Here is a 23,235-nt window from a genome sequence, read left to right as displayed (position 1 = left end):
TTAGGGCACATGGTATTGGGGGCAGAGTACTGACATGGATTGAAACTTGGCTGGTTGACAGGAAACAAAGGGTAGCGATTAACGGGTCCCTTTCAGAATGGCAGGCTGTGACCAGTGGGGTACTGCAAGGTTCGGTGCTGGGACCGCAGCTGTTTACAATATACATTAATGATTTAGATGAAGGGATTAAAAGTAACATTAGCAAATTTGCCGATGACACAAAGCTGGGTGGCAGTGTAAAATGTCAGGAGGATGTTATGAGAATGCAGGGTGACTTGGACAGGTTGGGTGAGTGGGTGAATGTATGGCAGATGCAGTTTAATGTGGATAAATGTGAGGTTATCCATTTTAGTGGCAAGAACAGGAAGGCAGATTACTATCTAAATGGAGTCAAGTTAGGAAAAGGGGAAGTACAACGAGATCTAGGTGTTCTTGTACATCAGTCAATGAAAGCAAGCATGCAGGTACAGCAGGCAGTGAAGAAAGCTAATGGCATGCTGGCTTTTATAACAAGAGGAATTGAGTATAGGAGTAAAGAGGTCCTTCTGCAGCTGTACAGGGCCCTGGTGAGACCCCACCTGGAGTATTGTGTGCAGTTTTGGTCTCCAAATTTGAGGAAAGACATTCTTGCTATTGAGGGAGTGCAACGTAGGTTCACAAGGTTAATTCCTGGAATGGCGGGACTGTCATATGTTGAAAGATTGGAGCGACTGGGCTTGTATACACTGGAATTTAGAAGGATGAGAGGGGATCTGATTGAAACATATAAGATTATTAAGGGATTGGACACGCTGGAGGCAGGAAGCATGTTCACGCTGATGGGTGAGTCCAGAACTAGAGGCCACAGTTTAAGAATAAGGGGTAGGCCATTTAGAACAGAGATGCGGAAAAACTTTTTCACCCAGAGAGTGGTGGATATGTGGAATGCTCTGCCCCAGAAGGCAGTGGAGGCCAAGTCTCCGGATGCTTTCAAGAGAGAGTTAGATAGAGCTCTTATAGATAGCGGGGTCAAGGGATATGGGGAGAGGGCAGGAACGGGGGGGTACTGATTGTGTATGATCAGCCATGATCACAGTGAATGGCGGTGCTGGCTAGAAGGGCCGAATGGCCTACTCCTGCACCTACTGTCTATTGTCTATTGTCTAAACAAAGAACACAAATTAACATTTGGAAAAACATACAGGATACCTCATGTAGGCATTCCTTTCTGTCAGAATCTTACCTTAACTGAGAATTGAGAATAGAATTAATAAGTGTGGCTTGATTAGAACAAGCTAAAATGAATTTGATAAAGGCAGAATGAGTTTAACCAACTTAATAGACTTTTTGATGAGGTTACTGAAAGGGCTGATGAGAAAAATGCAGCTGATATGTCGTGCACAGACTTTCAATAGGCATTCGATGAAAAGCTCCATAAGTAAAAAAAGTCATCGAGGATGAGTGGCAAAGATTGTAGCAGCAATTGAAAAGTTGGCTATGTGATGTGAAGTGGAGAGTAACGGTGCAAATTGTGCAGAGGACACGGGCAGGGCAGTAATGATGAACCTTCATAAAATATCGGCCACATTTGTGTCCAATTCTGGTCACCGCACTTCAGCAAAGGTGTGAGGACTTTAGAGGCTGCAGATGAAACCCCTCCACTGTCTATAAGGAGTTTGTACGTTCTCCCCATGACTGCATGCATTCCTCCAGGTGCTCTGGTTTCCTCCCACATTCCAAAGACGTATGGCTTACTAGGTGAATTGGTCACATGGGTGTAATTGGGTGGCGCAGGCTCATTGGGATGGAAGGGCACGGTGCCATGCTGTATTTCAAAATTTTAAAAATTGCCAAGTGATTCCAAGGATGAGGGACATCAGTTCAGTGGATAAACTGGGGAGGTTAGGGCTTTCTCCTTGGATCAGAAGAAGTTGAGAGTGGATCTGATAGAGGTATTTAAGATTATGAAGGTCACACACAAAGTAGATAGAGGAAGTAGAGGTCAAGAACCAGGGACACAGAAGGAAGGTGCCTGACAAAAGAACCAGATGTGACGTGAGGTAAAACGGGATGCAGGTTACGCACTAGGGCAGGGGCTACCAAGCTCTTTGATGCCGTGGAGCCTTACCATAAACTGAGGGGCCATGGACCACAGCTTGGGAACCCCTGCTCTAGGGGGAAGTAGTGAAGACAAATTCAAAAGAGAAATGGATAAATATCATAAAGGAAAGAAATTGCAGAGGTGTGGAAAGCAGAACCAATGAGATGGCTTTTGCATAGATGCAGCATGTATTTTATGAGCTGAGTTGATTTTGTAAGATATAGTGAGAAAAGAATTGTTAATATTGTATGATGGGAAATGTTTCCCTTTCACCTGGTAGTAGGAAGGTTACATATGTTGTACGACAGCAAACAACAAAACATGTCATTTAACGCCAGGTCTGCCTGAGTGTCCTCATTAATCTGAGCGAGAAGTTCATTTACAGTAAGTATTTTATCCAGCATTGCCAGAGGATGAGATGTTAAACAGAAACTTTGTTCCTGTGTTTCAAGTTGTTCCTTTGAAGGACAGTAGGGGATCTCCATGAGATGGCCTGGCCAATCAACATCCTAAAAACATTGAGATTGTGTACTTTGGCGAGGCCACACTTCAAGTGTCGTGTTCAGTTTTGGTCACCCTGCTATGGTTGTGAAGAGCCTGGAGATCAGCTTCTGAAACACATTATAGAAATACAAGGTATGTTCCAGAAATTAAGGGCTGTTTGCTGACTCTCTCAACAAGAAAACGGATGTTGTGATAGTAAGCTGAAATCAGGCATTTGCTTTCAACTACAGAAATCCAAATTCAATGTAGCAAACAGCCGGGAAGATATTCCAATTAAACAAGCTCATTCTCCATCTCGGGAGACGAGCTTGTTTGAGAATGCCGAACCACATGAACTCTTTGAACACAGGGAGCACTTTTTAACTTTCAAATTTAAATATCCATGCTTTTAATTATTTAAAAATACCTACAAGTAATCTTCAGATGTTGAATAATAAAAATTAGCACAAGGTATGTTAAGATTATTCATTAATTGAAATCACATTTCAACTGAGACTTTTTTTTGTCATTGGTATTTCATCTGGGGCCAAGGACAGTGGAATGCCTTGAGAAATGAGAATGAGCTGGGGCAGTGGAGTAAGTAACCTCTAGTTATGAATGAATGAGTGTATTGGAAATACCCAGCCCAGTAAATAGTACCCCCAAGTAACTGATTTTGATGCAATTTCTGTAGATATTAATAATTCCAAGCACAGTTCTATTGAGTTAGGAAGTGAATCAGCCCCAGGTTATTTGTGCGGTAAAGTAATGTTGATACACCTCTCCGGTCTTCCATTGCTGAACATCTGACCCTGTAACTTGTCCTGTCATGGCCCTTGCACCTTATTGGCTACCTGCACTGCACTTACTCTGTGACTGTCACACTCTATTCTGCATTCTGGTATTGCTTCCCTTGGTACTACCTCAACATACTGATGTGATGGAATGATCTGCAAGGACGGCAAGCAAAATGAAAAGTTTCACTGTACCTGGGCACATGTGACAAGAACAAGCCAATTTACCAATTTTTGCCAAATTACTCTCTGGGTGATTAACCACCACCTACAATGAGCACTGAAGCAGGGATTAAAAATTCAGTGCATTCCAGAATGTGAACTCCATAGTCATGAGTATGGCCTTTGAAATGGGACAGTAATCCCAGATCTGATCACCTCCTGTGTCTCGGTCAGTTAGGGTCTTGTCTAAGTAATTGGAGAATCCTGGACAAGGGGGCATAATTATGGGGTTTGTAGGGTGGGTCATTTAAAAACCAGAGAATGGTGAATCTGAAACTCTCTATCCCAAAAGGTTGTGGGGGCTGATTCATTGGGGTGCTTCAAGAGAAGGTAAATAACTCTAGAAGATCAGAGAATCATGGTAGCATGATGGTTAGTTCGGCACTACTACAGCATGGGGCGTCAGAGTTCAACTCCACCTCTGTCTGTAAGGAGTTGACATGTTCTCCCCTGACCGTATGGATGTTGCTGTTTCCTCCCACAGTCCAAAAACATACTGCTTAGTAGGTTATCTGTCATTGTAATTTGTCTGCGATTAGGCCACAATTAAATAGGTGAAATGCTGGGTTGTGCAGCTCATTGAACTGGAAGGGCCTGTTCCACTCTGTATCTCTAAATGATTAAATAAAGTAGAATACATGGCGGGCTCTGGGGGGACTGGGACAGAGGCCTGGGGAAGGGTGTGGTATATCAGCCGTGATCACATTGAATGGTATGGCAGACTGGCCTGCTCCACCTCCGGCTTTCTTAGGTTCTTATGTTCAGAGAACATTGCTAGAAACAGTCGGTTTGGTTATTATCTTACTGCCACTTGTGGGATCATACTGTGCACAAATGATGCTGCATTTCTCTCGTTATAAAAGTGACCACGCTTTAGAAGGTATTTCACTGGGCAAGTCAGGACACTTGGAAAGAGATGAAAGATGTTGTAGAAACACGATCTTTCATTCTTTGTATGGCCACTGTATCTCTGCACACTTTTTTATTCTTTCATGGCATATGAGTCTGGCGGTTCAGGCCAACACACTTTGCCCATCCATAGTTACCCTTACCCTTGGTAAGGGTGAACTAATTGATCCTTGAGCTGTTAGTTCACCAAGATCAGTACTAAGCCTGCTCAGAAGCAGTAGAGTTGGTCAGTTATTTTCCCAACAAAGGGCTCAGCAGCTTGTTAACTGCACTGGTTGCAAAGGAATCTTGGCGTGCAAGTCCACAGCTTCCTGAAAGTGGCCAGTCAAGTCGATAAGATGGTATGGCATATGTGCTGTAACTGATCAGGGCATTCAGTATAAGAGTCAGCAAGTCTCGTTACAACAGTATAAAACTTTGGTTCGACTGCATAGTGCATACTCTGGTCAGCTCATTGCGGGAAGGTTGTGGAGGCTATGCAAAGGGTAAAGAAGAGGTTTAGCATGACGCAGGGCATGTACTACAAGGAGAGGCCGGGCAAACTTAGGTTGTTTTCTCTGGAGTGATGGAGGCTGAGGGGAGATCTGAGAGTCATTGATAGCTGGTAGTTTTTATTCCACAGGATTGAAATATCTAATGCTAGAAAGCATGCATTTAGATCTGAGAGGAAAGTTTAAAGGAGCTATGCAAGGGAAGCTTTGTTTTACACAGAAAGTGGGAGGTGCCTGCATTGGACTTGCTGGGGTAGTGTAGAAGCAGAAATGTTAGTCATCTTAAAGAGGCTGTTAGACACATGAATAAGGAGGGATATGGATCAGGTAGATGGAAAAGAGATTTTGTTTAATTTAGCATCCTGGGCTGAGTGACCTGTTCCAGTGCTGTAGTGTTCTGTGTTCCATGTCTTCCTTTCTCCATTTCTGTGAGGCTGAATTTCTATTCCATTTCTAATTTGGTGTAGCAAGCAGAATCTCTGCCCTTATGTCTCAAGATAAGGAAGACTCAGACAGGACCATCCTCACTGTCAACAACAACCTCCATTTCTACAGCAATACATAGTATCGAAGTGTTCCACGGAGCACATCTGACAGATTCTTGCCTGTGGCAATAAATCCCATAGGTTCCCCACAGGCTAAAGAAATTCCTCCTCATCTCCATTCTAGATGGATGTCCCTCTGTTCTGAGACTGTGGTCTTAGATTCCCCAATCATAGGAAACATCCTCTCCAAATCTACTCTTTCTAGGACATTTCACCATTCAATAGGTTTCTATGAGATTCCCCCTCATTCTCCTGAATTCTGGTGAGTACAGGCCCAGAACCATCAAATGCTCTTCATATAATGAACCTTTCAATCCTGGAATCATTTTCATGAGCCTCCTTTGAATTCTTCCCAACATAAGCACACCCTTTCTTAGATAAGGGGACAAGAACTACTCACAATACTCCAAATGAGACCTTACCAGCACCTTACAAAGCCTTAACGTTACGTCCTTGTTTTATATATTCCAATCCTGTCATAATGAATGGAAGCATTGCATTTGTCTTCCTCATCACCGATTCAACCTGCGAATGAACTTTTAGGGAATGCAGCATGAGGACTCCTCAGCTCCTTTCTATCGCAGATTTCTGAACTTTCTCTCGAGTTAGGAAATAGACTACACTTTTATTTCTTCTACCAAAGTGCATGACACTTCCTGACACTATATTTCATTGGCCACTTCATTGCCCATTCTCCTAATCTGTTTAAGAGCTTCTGTAGCCTCTCTGCTTCCTCAACACTACCTGCCCTCCACCTATCCATAAACTTGACCACAAAACCATCAATTCTGTCATTCAAATCATTGACAGATAACGTTAAAAGAAGTCTTTTTAAAAGCAAGAGAAGGAGGGTGGCAAAACAAATGGTTGTGGTGGGGGGAATTCAAAAGCTTGAAGTGTTGGTAGCCACCTGTCTGGGATTGATGAAAAGTCTGATCGAGAGCCCCTGAGTACTTTCATCTTTTTCAGGGTGTGCATCAGACATACAGACCACCTGTACTCAGAGAAATTATACATACCAGATCGAGTCCTTGGTCAACTCGATAATCTTCTTTCCATCTGTATCCAGAATTATGTCAGTGCACAGATTACCATCATTATCGTGGGCAGAGGAGAAGTTTGTCACCACTCTGGCTGGTATTCCCACACACCGAAGGACTGATGAGAGTTAAAACAATGCAACACATTCAACATCTTCTCAAAGGAAGCAAAACTGTGCAGAGAGCAATCCTTGAATGAAATGGGTCGTGATCATGTGTGTGCCACGTGAATAAATTCAAGCAGTATATAAAAATAATGCATAAAGTTGACGGCACGTTCTCTTGGGCTTTTGTATCTTGTGCCTGATGGGTGAGAGGAGAATAGAGAATGCTTGGGTGGTTGGGCTTTCTGATATTATTGGCTGTTTTACTGAGCTAGTGAAAAGTATAGACATAATCTGTGAAGGAGAGGCTGGTTTCCATGATATGGTGAGCTGTGCTGAAACTCTCTGCAGTTTGGTACAAAACTAAATGGGAAAGAGCCACGAGGAGGATATAAACAATGGGGCGTAAAGATACCAGATGGAATGTGAGGAGGGAAGTGTGAAATCATCCACCTTAGTACGGAAAAGCAGAATTTTTAAAACATAGGGTGACTCATAAAAATTGGCATTCAGAACATGCTGGATGTCCTTGTACACGAAGTACAATAAGCTAACATACAGATTCAGCAAGCAGAATAAGGGCAAGAAAGACTTTATTAAAGGGAGATAGAGAACAGCAGGTTAATTTCTAGAATGAAGGAGCTATTCTATAAGGATGGATTTAGAAAGAATTCAGTAAAATAGACATTTATTCTCTGGAGGTCCGAGGTAAGAGAGGTGACTTCATTGGAACATGCCAGGTTCTGAGAGGGGTTGACAGAGTGCATGCTGGGAAGTGGTTTCCTCAGGGTGGAGAGTCTGGAACTAGTGAGCAAGTTTCTGGGACATTGAAAACTGAGAGGAGATTACAAATTGTTAGCATGCTTTTCCTTTGTGGTTGTGCAGAAGATCATATAGAGTCTTATCGAAGATGCAGTAGCTCTTTTGTATAGCCTCAGAACCCATAGGTATTTGTCAGTCAGAATTACAGCGGTGCTCCCTGTCAGCCCATCTACAGTACCTGCTGGATGTGTACCTGCGCGTGCATTTGTAGATGTACGCTCATGTGTGACGGAGTTATACACAATTATACAGCATGGAAACAAGCCCTTCAGCCTGACACATCCATGCCCATCAAGCTCACTCCATTGAGCCAGAACCCTCTAAACCACCCCATCCATGCACTTATCCAAATGACTTTCAAGACAGAGAGGAGCTAGGTTTTGCATGTGAAGATTTGTATGCGTTTGACTCTGTGTGTACACGCCATTTCATGTATAATCTATTTTATGCCATGATGTTATCTACAGTCCTCTCAATATGCTCATGCCATACTTGTCTAGAGACCTGATTCACGTTCTTACCTGTGTTTAAAACTGCAGCAAAGACCCAGCACTGTCCGTAACACACAGGGTAATGGGTCTGGAAATAATTCATCAAGATTTCCACACTGTTATTCCAGGCCGTGGGAGCCACTCCGTTAAGATACTGCCCGTCCCAATTTCCGACAAGAACACCACCATCATCTTTTGAATTAATCTGGTCAAAGAAAATGTTCGTCAGTGCTATGTTTCGCACAAGTCAGGAAAAGGAGTGGAACTTTGGCCTGGGAAGCTGTGAGGGAGATACCAAGGTGACACAGTGGCTCAGCTATTTGAGCTGCTGTCTCACAAATCCACAAACTGGGGTTCAACCTTGACCTCAGATCTTGGTCATCTGGATTTCTCTGGGTGCTCGTACTGCCTCCCCATCCAAACACATCCAAGTCCCTAAGTTATTTGGCTGTTGAAGACTGACCCTGCTGTGTGTTTGATTCTGGAAGGCTTGATGGAATATTTGGAGAATAAAGCAGGATCAATGTAGGATTAGCGTAAACAGGTGGTTACGGATCAGCACAGATTGATGGGATGAGGGACCTGCTTCTGTCTGTATCATTCCATGATCTACTTAACTCCAGCCTCCCAGAAACCTCCACTCATTGCAATTCACCTACAGGAGCTGGCCCTACACTTATCTCTGTAGCATTGGACAGTAACAAATCCATGTTGTTAATAGACTGCAGCTAAGCCTTCAGTACTATAATTAAAAACAAACTCATTGCTAGACTCCTAAACTTCAACACCTCCCTTTGTAACCATACTCTGAACTCTTGACCAGCAGAGCATCAAAATCCAAAAGCCTGAAAGCCCGTGTAACACACGGGGAAAGGTTTCACTGTTAATGCAATCGTTCTTCTGTAGCAGCAATGCTTGAGTCATGACTAGAGATAACAAGAGCTTTGGAATGTTCCGGCATCCAATGAAGGGAGTGTTTTTTTCCTTGTTATGTGCCTGAGAGTGAATTTTTGAGGCCTTTTGTTTGGTGGCAGATGGAGAGAGAAGTTACCAGAATAGAGAGGTCGTAGACTGCAGGACAGAGTAGATTTGGAATGGGGCTGGATATCAATGACGTTTGGAGGAAATCGATGGAGAGCTAACAGATGGGAAAACCGTGAGCTCCAACATGCACATTAGATTGTTTCATTAAAATGGGCCCCTTTTCTTTTTAGACATAGAAACATAGAAAACCTACAGCACAATACAGGCCCTTCAGCCCACAATGCTGTGCCAAACATGTACTTACTTGAGAAATTACCTGGGGTTACTCATAGCCCTCTATTTTTCTAAGCCCCATGTACCTATCCAGGAGTCTCTTAAAAGACCCTATTGTCTCAGCCTCCACCACCGTTGCCAGCAGCCCATTCCATATTCTCACCACTCTCTGAGTAAAAAACTTACCCCTGACATCCCCTCTGTTCCTACTTCCAAGCACCTTAAATCTGTGCCCTCTCATGTTAGTCATTTCAGCCCTGGGAAAAAGCCTCTGACTATCCACACGATCAATGCCTCTCATTATCTTGTATATCTCTATCAGGTCACCTCCCATCCTCCGTCGCTCCAAGGAGAAAAGGCCAAGTTCACTCAACCTATTCTCATAAGGCATGCTCCCCAATCCAGGCAACATCCTTGTAAATCTCCTCTGCACCCTGTCTGTAGTTTCTACATCCTTCCTGTGGAGAGGTGAACAGAACTGAGCACAGTACTCCAAGTGGGGTCTGACCAGGGTCCTATATAGCTGCAACATTACCTCTCAGCTCTTGAACTCAATCCCACAAATGATGAAGGCCAATATACTATACGCCTTCTTAACCACAGAGTCAACCTGTGTAGCGGTTTTGAGTGTCCTATGGACTCAGACCCCAAGATCCCTCTGATCCTCCACACTACCAAGAGTTTAACCATTAATACTATATTCTGCTATTATATTTGACCTACCAAAATGAACCACCTCACACTTACCTGGGTTGAATTCCATTTGCCATTTGTTTTCTTTATTAATCCTATAGTCAAATTAAGAATTGTAAAACTCTATCTTTTAATTGCATGTGGTGTACTGTCTGATATTTCATAATACTGATTTGTGACAGGGTAACACATCACGCAGCACCCACACAAATGAGATTTCACACGTTCAGCGGGGCCACAGACTGTCTTCCCCTGGACTAACACTGCCGGCCAAACCTGAGGGTTACACATGTACCACCAGGCTCAAGGGGAGCTACTATGCCATTGCTATAAGACTATTGACTGGTTCCCTAGTATGACAAGATGAACTCTTCACCTCACAGTCTATCTTGTTGTGTCCCAGCAGCTTGTTCTCTACCTGCACTGCACTACAACACTTTATTCTGCACTCTTAATGTTTTACATTGTACTACCTCAATGCAGTCTTCATCTGCAAGAATGGTAAACAAAACAAGTTTTTCACTATACCTTGGTGGCATTAAGAGGAACCAATGTAATAAGCAACTCAAGTTAATTTAATTTAACAGAAGACAAACAGTTAAATCACGAAAAGTTCTCATTAGAGACAACATCTTGATTTCAAAATTGGCATCTTTTCTTTCAAACACAAATATTGTGCTTCTTCCTTTCCTAGTAACTTTGTAAAATCCCTGCAGCCTTCTGACTGTGCTCCTTCCCAACTCAATAGCGTCACCAGAGGCAGGTATGGTTTCAGTCGTTGAGACTCTAACCTTGGAAATTCTCTCTAGGAATCTCTCTCTCTCAGTCTCTGTCAAGGTAGCTCGGTAATGCAGCAGTCTTACAGCAGAGCTGCCTTACAACTTCAGTGACCCAGCTTCAATCCTGTATGGAGTTTACACACTGCTGTGACAGTCCACATTTGCTCCAGTTGCCTCCCTCATCCCAAATGGTTGTCAATTGACTATTGTAAGATACCCCCTTTTGCAGATAAATAAAAACAATCCAAAAGTGAATTGTGAGAGAAGGTATATTCCAGGGGTACAGGACAATAAGAGAGTGAATTGGAAAATGGGCCCTGGGAGCAAGCATGGTCTTTTGGGCTGAATGTCCTCTTCCTGCATCACTGTGATGATACAAAATTGTTCTACAGGATCTTGGTCCTTGACTTAGCTTTTGATCAATACACTGTTATAAATCTTCAGTGTGGTTTTGTTATGTTTTGTCTGGTAATAGTCCTATTACCACAATGCATTATCGGTGTTGTTGCTGTGTTCTATTTATCCTGAAGTTTAGATCAGTCCTTAGAACACCTCCTGAGTGGTTAAGCATGGAGTATTAAGTTAGACAGGTTGGGTGAACAAAGGGCATTATGTATGATAAAGCAAACTTCAATCAAACAAACCAAGAGACAAATCAAACTGCCTTCCTCATAAACAGAGAGACTGACTTGAAACTCACTGAATAAAATTAAATGCCACAAGGGAGTTGGTAAAGCTGATGAGGTCCAAGACAACAGCTTGAGAACTGCAAAGTGGCAACAGCTCTCTCTGTGCTGTAGATGTTATCTCTGGCTCAAATTTCACTTAGTGCCATCTGGTTCAAAGAGATTTTATTCCACAGTAATAATATTCTTCTCAGGGCAGGAAGCACTTCAAAACTATGTATTTTTAAAAAGAAAAAATCTTAATTCATTAAACCACAGCTTTGGAGTTTGAACGTCAAAATAAAAATGTAACCCCAAGGCTGATCAGAAGGGAAGATGATGAGGGAAATCCGGCGGTCCTACAATATTGGATTGCCTTCCATTTCCAATAGTTTTGCTGAGAATGACTCTGCTTTCTCCCTGCTCTCTGACTGAAACCTGGGAGAAAGCAGAAGCCTATCAAACATGAAGTGTAGTAAAATGATACCAAGAACTTCTTTTAAAAAGAAACTAATTGAAATCATGGGCAGTTCTGGAACCATCAACGAATCATCCCAGCCTTAGGACATCACTGCAGGAATTCTTCAGGGCAATGTCCCAGGCCCAACTATCTTCAGCTACTTCATCAGAGACCTTCGTTCCATCATAAGGTCAGAAACAGGGAGAAGCCTGGTGATGATTGCATAATGTTCCATTCCATTTACAACCCCTCAGCAAGTGAAGCTGCCCTTACCTACCCATGGACAACATTCAAGCATGGGTTCATGGCAAGAAATATTCATGTCATAAGTGAGCAACATCAGCAACAAAAGAGAGTCAGACAACTATCCTTGTCTTTGAGTGACGTTACCATGACTCATCCCCCACCATTAAAATCCTGGCATCACTGTTGACCAGACACTCAGCTGGCCCAGCCACAAGAGCAGACCAGATATTGGCTATCCTGCAATGTGTGTCTTACCTCCTGCCTCCCTAAAGATTTTAGTCAAGAGTCTGATAAAATAACTAGATAAATTGGTTTATTGTTGTTACATGTTCAATGAAAATCTGTGTCTTGCATAACATCCATACAGATAATTTTTTCTCAGCAGTGCACTGAGATAGTTATGTAAGAGAACAGTAACAGAATGCAGAACTGTGTTAGTTACAGGGAAATCGCAATAGACTGGCAATAAGGAGCAAAGCCATCGTAAGGTAGACTGTGAGGTCAAGAGTCCATTTTATCTTGTTCAATAGTCTTATATCTGTGGGATAGAATCTATCCTTCAGCTTGGTGGGGCATACTTCCAAGATTTTATATCTTCTGCTGGGTGATCTTGAGTGCATCTCCAACAATTGTCAAGAAGAATGGTGCTATCCAGGACAAAAAACATGGTGAATTGGTACCCCACAATCCTAACATTAATTTCTCCAGCAACTATGCTTGGTGGCTGCAGTGTGTATAGATTGCAGTTATCCATCAAAGAATGCTACCTGACGTCTAATAGCTATAGGGTCCAGGAACACATAGAAACCCTGCTTTCTGGTGGGTACTCCAGGGTGAGTGCAACGGGCAGGTGTGCTTACAGACATTTTTAATCTCTCCCTCCCCAGTGTAGAGTGCCGCCCTGCTTCAAAACATCCACCATTGTCCCTGTGCCTAAAAAGACCAAGGTCACATGTCCGAACGACTGGCGTCCTGTCACACTCATCTCAATAATAAGCAAATGCTTTGAGAGGCTGGTCAAGGACTACATCTGCAGCAAGCTACCACCCACACTGGAACCCCTACAATTCGCCTACTGACACAACTAATCGACACACGATGCAATGTCCACAGCTCTACACACCGTCCTTACACATCTGCAGAAGGATGCTTATGTGAGAATGCTGTTCTTGGACTACAGTTCAGCGTTCAACACCATAGTTCCATCCAGACTCGACAAGAAGCTCAGAGACCTCGGCCTTCACCCTGCCTTGAGTAGCTGGATCCTGGACTTCCTGTAAGATCTCCAGCAGATGGCAAGAGTGGGCTCCCTCACCTCCACCCGTCTGACTCTCAACATAGGAGCCCCTCAGGGCTGTGTACTAAGTCCCCTCTTTTAGACAATAGACAATAGACAATAGACAATAGGTGCAGAAGTAGACCATTCGGCCCTTCGAGCCTGCACCGCCATTTTGAGATCATGGCTGATCAATTCCTATCAATACCCGGTTCCTGCCTTGTCCCCATATCCCTTGATTCCCCTATCCATAAGATACCTATCTAGCTCCTTCTTGAAAGCACCCAGAGAATTGGCCTCCACTACCTTCCGAGGCAGTGCATTCCAGACCCACACAACTCTCTGGGAGAAGAAGTTTTTCCTTAACTCTGTCCTAAATGACCTACCCCTTATTCTCAAACCATGCCCTCTGGTACTGGACTCTCCCAGCATCTGGAACATATTTCCTGCCTCTATCTTGTCCAATCCCTTAATAATCTTATATGTTGCAATCAGATCCCCTCTCAATCTCCTTAATTCCAGCGTGTACAAGCCCAGTCTCTCTAACCTCTCTGCGTAAGACAGTCCAGACATCCCAGGGATTAACCTCGTGAATCTACGCTGCACTTCCTCTACAGCCAGGATGTCCTTCCTTAACCCTGGAGACCAAAACTGTACACAATACTCCAGGTGTGGTCTCACCAGGGCTCTGTACAAATGCAAGAGGATTTCCTTGCTCTTGTACTCAATTCCCTTTGTAATAAAAGCCAACATTCCATTAGCCTTCTTCACTGCCTGCTGCACTTGCTCATTCACCTTCAGTGACTGATGAACAAGGACTCCGAGATCTCTTTGTATTACTCCCTTACCCAACTCTATACCGTTCAGATAATAATCTGCCTTCCTGTTCTTACTCCCAAAGTGGATAACCTCACACTTATTCACATTAAACGCCATCTGCCAAGTATCTGCCCACTCACCCAGCCTATCCAAGTCACCCTGAATTCTCCTAACATCCTCATCACAATTCACACTGCCACCCAGCTTAGTATCATCAGCAAATTTGCTGATGTTATTTTCTATGCCTTCATCCAAATCGTAAATGGTAAACAGCTGTGGTCCCAATACCGAGCCCTGTGGCACCCCACTAGTCACCACCTGCCATTCCGAGAAACACCCATTCACCGCTACCCTTTGCTTTCTATCTGCCAACCAGTTTTCTATCCACGTCAATGCCTTCCCCCCCCCCCCCCCCCCCGATGCCCTGAGCTTTGATTTTACCCACCAATCTTCTATGTGGGACCTTATCAAATGCCTTCTGAAAATCGAGGTACACTACATCCACTGGATCTCCCCCGTCTAACTTCCTGGTTATATCCTCAAAAAACTCCAACAGATTAGTCAAGCATGATTTACCCTTGGTAAATCCATGCTGGCTTGGCCCAATCCTATCACTGCTATCTAGATATGCCACTAATTCATCCTTAATAATGGACTCTAGCATCTTTCCCACCACCGATGTCAGGCTGACAGGTTGATAGTTCTCTATTTTCTCCCTCCCTCCTTTCTTAAAAAGTGGGATAACATTAGCCATTCTCCAATCCTCAGGAACTGATCCTGAATCTAAGGAACATTGGAAAATGATTACCAATGCATCCGCAATTTCCAGGGCCACTTCCTTTAGTACCCTAGGGTGCAGACCATCTGGACCTGGGGATTTGTCAGCCTTCAGTCCCATCAGTCTTCTCATCACCGTTTCCTTCCTAATGTCAATCTGTTTCATTTCCTCTGTTACCCTATGTCCTTGGCCCATCCATACATCTGGGAGATTGCTTGTGTCTTCCTTAGTGAAAACAGATCTAAAGTACTCATTAAATTCTTCTGCCATTTCTCTGTTTCCCATAACAATTTCACCCAATTCATTCTTCAAGGGCCCAACATTGTTCTTAACTATCTTCTTTCTCTTCACATACCTAAAAAAGCTTTTGCTATCTTCCTTTATATTCCTGGCTAGCTTGCGTTCGTACCTCATTTTTTCTCCCGTATTGTCTTTTTAGTTAAGTTCTGTTGTTCCTTAAAAACTTCCCAATCATCTGTCCTCCCACTCACCTTAGCTCTGTCATATTTCCTTTTTTTTAATGCTATGCAATCTCTGACTTCCTTTGTCAACCACTGTGGCCCCTTTCCCCCCTTTGAATCCTTCCTTCTCTGGGGGATGAACTGATTTTGCACCTTGTACATTATTCCCAAGAATACCTGCCATTGCTGTTCCACTGTCTTTTCTGCTAGGATATCCGTCCAGTCAACTTTGGCCAGCTCCTCCCTCATGGCTCCATAGTTTCCCCTGTTCATCTGCAACACTGACACCTCCGATCTGCCCTTATCCTTCTCAAATTGCAGATAAAAGCTTATCATATTATGATCACTACCTCCTAATGGCTCCTTTACTGCAAGATCGCTTATCAAATCCTGTTCATTAAATAACACTAAATCCAGAATAGTCTTGTCCCTGGTCGGCTCTCGTACAAGCTGTTCCAAGAATGCATCCCGTAGGCACTCTACAAACTCCCTATCCTGTGGTCCAGCACCAACCTGATTCTCCCAGTTCACCTGCATGTTGAAATCCCCCATAACTACTGCGACATTACCTTTGCCACATGCCAATGTTAACTCCCTATTCAACTTGCACCCAATATCCATGCTACTGTTTGGTGGCCTGTAGACAACACCTATTTGGGTCCTTTTGCCCTTACTGTTCCTCAGTTCTATCCACACAGACTCTACTTCTCCTGGCCCTATGTCCCCCCTTGCAAAGGACTGAATCTCATTCCTCACCAACAGGGCCACCCCACCCCCTCTGCCCACATTTCTGTCCCTATGATAGCACGTATACCCTTGTACATTCATTTCCCAGGTCTGATCTCCCTGCAGCCATGTCTCCGTTATCCCAACAACATCATAGTTACCCATTCGCACCTGGGCTTCAAGCTCATCCACCTTATTTCTGACACTTCGTGCATTCAGATATAGAATTTTTAACCCATTTCTCCTCTCTCTGTTTGAATCGCTGCCTATTGTGCTTAACCCAGCTCCCCGAATTCCCATCAGGCTATACGCCCCTAGAATTTTGTTGTCCTTCCTAAATTTACTTATTCTTTCAACACATTTAACTCCATGTTCCGTCAGACCATCCCTCTGTACATGAGTCCTCCTTATCACTTGTTCCGCCTCACCTTTCTCTACTACACACTTAATATTCCGGAACCGTGTAGTCCCCACCTGTCCTTTATTCTTCCTCTCGCTATCCTCTCTCACATTCTGGATCCCCACCCCTTGCAAATTTAGTTTAAACCCCCCCCAAGAAGCACTAGCAAACTTCCCTGCAAGAATGTTAGTACCGCTCCAGTTCAGGTGTAAACTCCCTGTATATCCATGACTGCGTCACCACCCACATCTCTAATCTGCCAATTAAATTTGCCTACATGGATTGACCTAATCTCAAGCAATCACAAGGTGGCCTACAGGGAAGAAGTCACCTCTCTGACACAGTGGTGTCAAGAAAACAACCCCTCCCTCAATGTTGCAAAAACAAAGGAGCTGGTTGTGGATTACAGGAGGAATGGAGATGGACTAACCCCTGTTGACATCAATGGATTTTGGGCTGAGAGAGTAAACAGCTTTAAGTTTCTCAGTATCCATATCACCAAGAATCTCACGTGGTCTGTACACACCACCTGTGTGGTTAAAAAGGCACAACAGCGCCCCTTTCACCTCAGGCAGTTGAGGAAGTTTGGTATGGGCCCCCAAATCCTAAGAACTTTCTACGGGGGCACAATTGAGAGCATCCTGACTGGCTACATCACTCCCTTAAATGCCGGGATCTGCAGAGAGTGGTGCAGACAGCCAGCACATCTGTAGTTGTGAACTTCCCATGATTCAGGACATTTACAAAGACAGGTGTGAAAAAAGGGCCTGAAGGATCATTGGGGACCCGAGTCACCCCAAACACAAACTGTTCCAGCTGCTACCATCTGGGAAACGGTACTGCAGTATAAACGCTAGGACCAACAGGCTCTGGGACAGCTTCTTCCGCCAGGATTTGAGTGTATTTCTGTGTTACATTGACTGTTCTATTTATTACAAATTACTACGACTGTACATTGCACATTTAGACGGAGTCATAACGTAAAGATTTTTATTCCTCGTGTATGTGAAGGATGCAAGAAATAAAGTCAGTTCAATTCTGCAAGTTCCTTTCCAAGTTATACATTGTCTGTGCTGGATCTGGAGCTTGAAACTCCATCACCCAGACTGCCCCTGTTCATGAAGTTAACTCTATGCCACCTTCTCCTAATTAGGGATGGGAAGAGCAAACATTGGTCTTACAAGGATCACTGAAGTTTTAGGACTAAATTAATAAAAAACAGTCCTCTATATTGCAACTCTATTGCAGACCCAATAAATGAATGCAGTCTTTGTGTAATGTCTGTGTTGATCGTAGACACAGAGGAGATATCAGGGGTAAGTTTTTTTATGCAGAGTGGTGAGTGTGTGGAATGGGCTGCCGGCGACGGTGGTGGAGGCAGATACAATAGGGTTATTTAAGGGACTCCTGGACAGGTATATGGAGCTCAGAAAAATAGAGGGCTATGGGTAACCCTAGATAATTTCTCAGGTAAGGACATGTTTGGCACAGCTTTGTAGGCCGGAAGGCCTGTACTGTGCTGTAGGTTTTCTATGTTTCTATATTACATTAAAGCACTGGAATCAGATCAGAAGATCCACTACTTTCCTTATTATTGTCTTTATGTAACTTGTGAATTTCTTAATTTCGTAGAAGTAGAATATTTAGTCCCCCCAAATCTTCTCCATTTCTCACTAAATCCCAATTATCTGAATTAAGTAATCTAAAGGCACAAAATAGGATAATAAGAAAACAAGTCAACAGATTTCTCAGTACTCATTTCAGTATGCAATTTGACCAGGGCCTTTAAAAGCCACTTAGTGTTTAATATTATGATCATTTTGGGGTTGCATGGGGCACTGTAGGTAGTGCTGCTGTCTCAAATCTCCTCCCATCTCGGTGCAAAGCTGACCAGGTGGTGTCGGCATGGAATTTGTACTTTCCCCCTGTGGCCATGTCACTTTCCCCCAGATTTTCTGGTTTCCTCCCACTTCAAAAGATGCGTTGATTGGTAGATTATTTGGTTAATGTTGATTATCCCTAGTGTAGACGAGTGTTAGGAGAAGCAGGGAGTTGATTGGTATGTATGAAAGAAGATGTTTTAGAAAAAGAAGTGGGAAAATGAGTCAAATGGGACTGCTTTATGAACTGGCACAGATTTGATGAGTTAAATTAAGATTCAGATTTAGATTTATTTATCACACTTTCATCGAAGCATACAGGGAAATGCGTTGTTTGCGTTACCAACCGAAGCACCCAAAGATGTGTTGGGAGCAGGCTACAAGTATTACCTCACATTCCATGACCTTATTCTATGTCTTAAGGAGATATAACCAATGGAAGGCCTTTCCTTTTGAGAGATCAACATTACACAGAGAAGGCCAATAGTTTTATAATCTCTTAATTTATTAAACTAAAGGTCATTTTGAGCATTTTTACCTCTCTGAACCTCACCTTAAACAATAACTTTCTCAATCATGTGATATATATGTACTTTCATATCCCTGTATGTTTCTCTCTTCCTCTCTCTCCCTCTGTCTCTCTGATCTTACTCAGCGACAGTTTATTGTGCTTAACCCCTTAGAAAATCAGTAGGTTTCCTCTTTCAGCAGCATAGACTTACACAGCATGGAAACCAGACCTTCAGCCCAGCTGATCCATGCTAACCAAGGCTGGTCCCATTTGTCTGTGTGTGGCTTATATCCTTCTAGACCATTCCCACCCATGTACCTGTGCAGGTACCTTTCAAATGTTGTCAATGCACCCACTTCAGCCACATTCTCTTGCAGCTCCTTTCATACCATAAACATGAGAAAATCTGCAGATGCTGGAAATCCAAAGCAACACACACAAAATGCTGGAGGAACTCAGCAGGGCAGGCAACATTGATGGAAATGAATAGATTGTTGAAGTTTTGGGCCGAGACCCTTCTTCAGGACTGAGAAGGAAAGGGAAGGTGGGGGAGGGGAATGAGGTGAGCTGGAAGGTGGGTGGGGAAGATCAAGGACTGGAGAAGAAGAAATCTGATAGGAGAGGAGAGTGGACCACAGGATAAAGGGAAGGAAGAAGTGATCCATGAGAAGAGGTAAAGTTTAGAGTGGGGAACAGAGAAAGGGGGGAGTGAAATTAGTTTACCAGAAGAAGCAATCGATATTCATGCCAACAGGTTGGAGCCTACCCAGATGGAGTATAAAGTGTTCCTGCTCCTCTCTGAGGGAATGAGAATCGGAATTAAAATGTTTGGCTACTGGGAAGTCCAGCTTGTGGCAGGTGATGCGGGGATGCCTGATGAAGCACCTTCCAATTCTCAAAAGGTCTACCAATGTAGAGGAGGCTGCATCATGGACCAACGGATACAATAGACAACTCCAGTAGGTTCGCAGGGGTGGTATTGCCTCACCTTGAAGGACTGCCTAGGGCTCTGAATGGAGGTGAGGGAGGGGGTAAATGGGCAGGTGCAGCACTTAGTTCACTTGCAGGGATAAGTGCTGGGAGAGAGATTAGTGGGGAGGGACAAATGGGCAAGAGAATCATGGAAGGAGCGATCTCTGCGGAAAGCAGAGGAGGGTAAACATATGTTTAGTGCTAGGGTCCCTTTAGAGGTGACACAAGTTGCGGAGGATGAGGTGTTGGGTGTAGAGGCTGATGGGGTGGCAGATATGAACAAGAGGAACTCTATCACCATAAAGGCTGAGGGAAGATGGGGTGAGCATGGACGTTTGGGAAATGGAGGAGATGCGGGTGAGAGCAGCATGAATAGTAGAGGGAGGGAAACCCACTCTTTAAAGAAGAGAACATCTCTGATGTCCTGGAATGGAAAGCCACATCCTGGGAACAGGTGTGGTGGAGGTGAAGAAACTAAAAAAGGGAATAGCACTTTTACAGGAGACAGGTTGGGAAGAGGAATAGTTGAGATAAACGTGGGGATCAGTAGGTTTATAAAAGATGTCAGATGACAGTTTGTCTCCCGAAATGGAGACAGAGAGATTGAGCAAGGGGAGGGAGGTGTCAGAGATGGACTAAGCAGGGTGGAAGGTGATAAAGTTGATAAGTTCAGCATGGATGCATGGTGCAGCACCAATGTTGGTATCAATATAGCAAGGAAAAGTTGGGGAGTATAACCAGGAAAAGCTTCAAATATGGACTGTTCTAGGTAGCCAATGTAGCTGGGACTCATGTGAGTGCCAATGGCTGCCTCTCAAGTTTGGAGAAAGTAGGAGAAGCCAAAGGAAAAATTGTTCAGGAAGAGGAAAAATTGCCAGACAGAGGAGGGTGGTGGTAGAGGGGGATTGGATGGTTATTTTGTCATGAAAGATTCAGAGAACTTTGAGGCCTTCTTGATGGGGGATAGAAGTGTATAGGGACTGAACATCCATGGTGAAGACGAGGCGGTCAGGGCCAGGGAATTGAAAGTTACTGAGGAGACTGAGGTCATGAGAAATGTCGTGAATGTAGGTGGGAAGGGACAGAGCCAAAGAGGATAGAATAGAATCAAAATATGAGGACATGAGTTCAGTGGGGTAGCAGCAGGCAGAGACAATGGGCCTACCTGGGCAGTCGGGTTTGTGGATGTTGGGTAGGAGGTAGAAGCCAGCAGTGTGGAATAAGGGGTCCTTGACTTTGGTGGCAGTGGATGTGAGTTCTCCAGAGTGGATGAGGTCAGAGATGGATTCAAATACAGTTTCTGATGGCATGGAGTGGGGTCCTCTTCAAGGGTAAGTATGAGGAGGTGTCTGAGAGTTGCCACCTGGCCTCTGCACCACAATGCAACAGCACCCCCTTTGTCTGCAGGTTGGGATTTGGTGTGGAGGGCAGTGTGTTTAGATGTGGTAAAGTTCAAGGAGGAGGGAGGGAGGAATGCTGAAGTCATGACCATTGATGTCTCAATTCATACAACTCTGTGTCAAAATGTTCCAAATGCTCAAGTTCCTATCAAATCGCAACTGTGCCATTCAGTTCTTCAGTCCCCAGCCCTAGGAAAAAGACTATGCCAACTGACCTTACATAAGCCTCTCATTGTTTTATACACCAACGTTGATTCTTAAATTTCTTGGTAAAGATGCTGCTTACAACCTAATTAAGCTTTTTAATCTGCCCAATATTGTCTTAGGTATCTTGGTGTCAAATTTTACTTGCAATGAATCTTGGATCATGTTACTCTGTTAAAAGCTCTATATCGCTCGATGTGCTAAAGTCATTATTATAAATGGCAAGTTGAATGCACTGAAAAGAACTGAGATTATTACAAAGTCACTTTGCATATGGTGCTGGGATGGAATACTAATCAGTAGTTTTCCTGGACAGGAAATGTGAAACCAGACTCCATTGTCTGAAACCTTTGGCAGAAATGTTTATTTGCATCATTTTTACAGAATATTTCACCAAAACGCAATCAAGTTGTGAAGATGTGAATGAGCTCTAGTTTACCGTTTTGGGGAAATACTTCTCTCACACATTAGAAATCTCTGTGCCAACAAAGAGAACATTGACAAGTTAATGGTGGGGTTGTGTGGAGTGGAAGGAAGTGCAAGGTAATCCATGGAGGCTTGGGTAATACACGAGGGGTACAACTGCATTGTGATCTGCAAACGAGGGAATCCATTTCCTCAGTACTCCTTCACTAACTGAACTGTAACGACAGACTCTCTCCACAAGGATCAGCAATGCAGTGGTCATGTGAATATCTGTAGATACAGTTGTGTATCAAAAAACAACAAAGAATTGTCAACAACATTACAAAAGCTTTATCTCACCTTCAAATGGTTATAAAAACTTAACACTCTCACACTGTTCTCTTTCAAGGCAGTGGCAGAGACATCTTCTCATGCCCTGGAATAGAGTTTTACTTCTGGGGCCCACTGGTACAAAAGCAGTGTTAGAATTTTAATTGCTGGAGCCAGTGAGGTTATGGATGTGGGAGAAAACTCCTTACTTGTCAGCTTCATTTGAGCTGTTAGCAAATCTTTTGGCAAACTCTTTCTTCTTTCATGGAAGAACAGCTACATGCTCACATACAATTGCAATGTTGCTGCCCTCCGTATATTTATAACTTACCATGGCTGATGCAACACGGCACACTTTGATTGGGCACCCTCTTGTCTGCAGAGGCATCTGGGCTCTGTCCATTATGTAGATACACACATTCAATATATCCCTTTCAAACTAGAAGAAACCAAAAGGGCAGACAAGTGATTATGATATGAAAAGGCAATCAATTTCTGTTAGTATAATATTACTGTCAGTGTAACAATACTATCAATATAACATTACCATCCTAATCAGCATTAACTTGGCTTCTCCCTCCACAGCTGCAGCCTGATGTTGGTAATATTTTCCATTTTCTCTACTTTACATCAAATTTCTACCAGCCACACTATTTTTCTTTTTTGGTATGTTGTTAATATTGGTGTGTTCCCTCCTTTATTCTATATTCCTAGAGCTAGGAACTATTTTCATAAAAAGAAATGGATTAGTCTCATTTTCTGGGGAAGAGTGATCATAATATGAAAAAAATTTACATCTAATTTGACACCATCAAAGCAAGGAAGAATAGTATTCAGCCTGAGAATTTGGAGGATTTTAGAAACAGGAATTAGTAGTAAAATAATTGATTAAGCAGTAGGAATAAAAACAGTAAGTTTTGGAAACCCTCAGCAGGACAGGCAGTATCCGTGGAGAGAAACTGTTAACATTTCCAGTGGAAGGTCCTAAACCA

General features: G+C 43.4%; 1 protein-coding gene across 2 annotated transcripts in view; it reads right to left on the bottom strand.

Moving 5' to 3' along the window:
• The window catches only part of LOC140742205 (coagulation factor XIII A chain-like), a 218,025-nt gene that overhangs the window by 52,911 nt on the left and 141,879 nt on the right, over positions 1-23,235 (bottom strand). For both annotated transcript variants that reach the window (XM_073073026.1, XM_073073025.1), the window contains exons 6-8: positions 22,575-22,682; positions 8,012-8,186; positions 6,544-6,682 (exon numbers count right to left, since the gene is read on the bottom strand). In XM_073073026.1, the coding sequence (XP_072929127.1) occupies positions 6,544-6,682; positions 8,012-8,186; positions 22,575-22,682 (422 nt within the window). The remainder of the gene's footprint in view (positions 1-6,543; positions 6,683-8,011; positions 8,187-22,574; positions 22,683-23,235) is intronic.

Source organism: Hemitrygon akajei, chromosome 20, assembly GCF_048418815.1.
Source record: "Hemitrygon akajei chromosome 20, sHemAka1.3, whole genome shotgun sequence".
In the NCBI taxonomy this organism is placed as follows: Eukaryota; Metazoa; Chordata; class Chondrichthyes; order Myliobatiformes; family Dasyatidae; genus Hemitrygon; species Hemitrygon akajei.
Note: the sequence above shows the minus strand (reverse complement) of the source record. Positions and strands in the feature narration are given on the sequence as shown.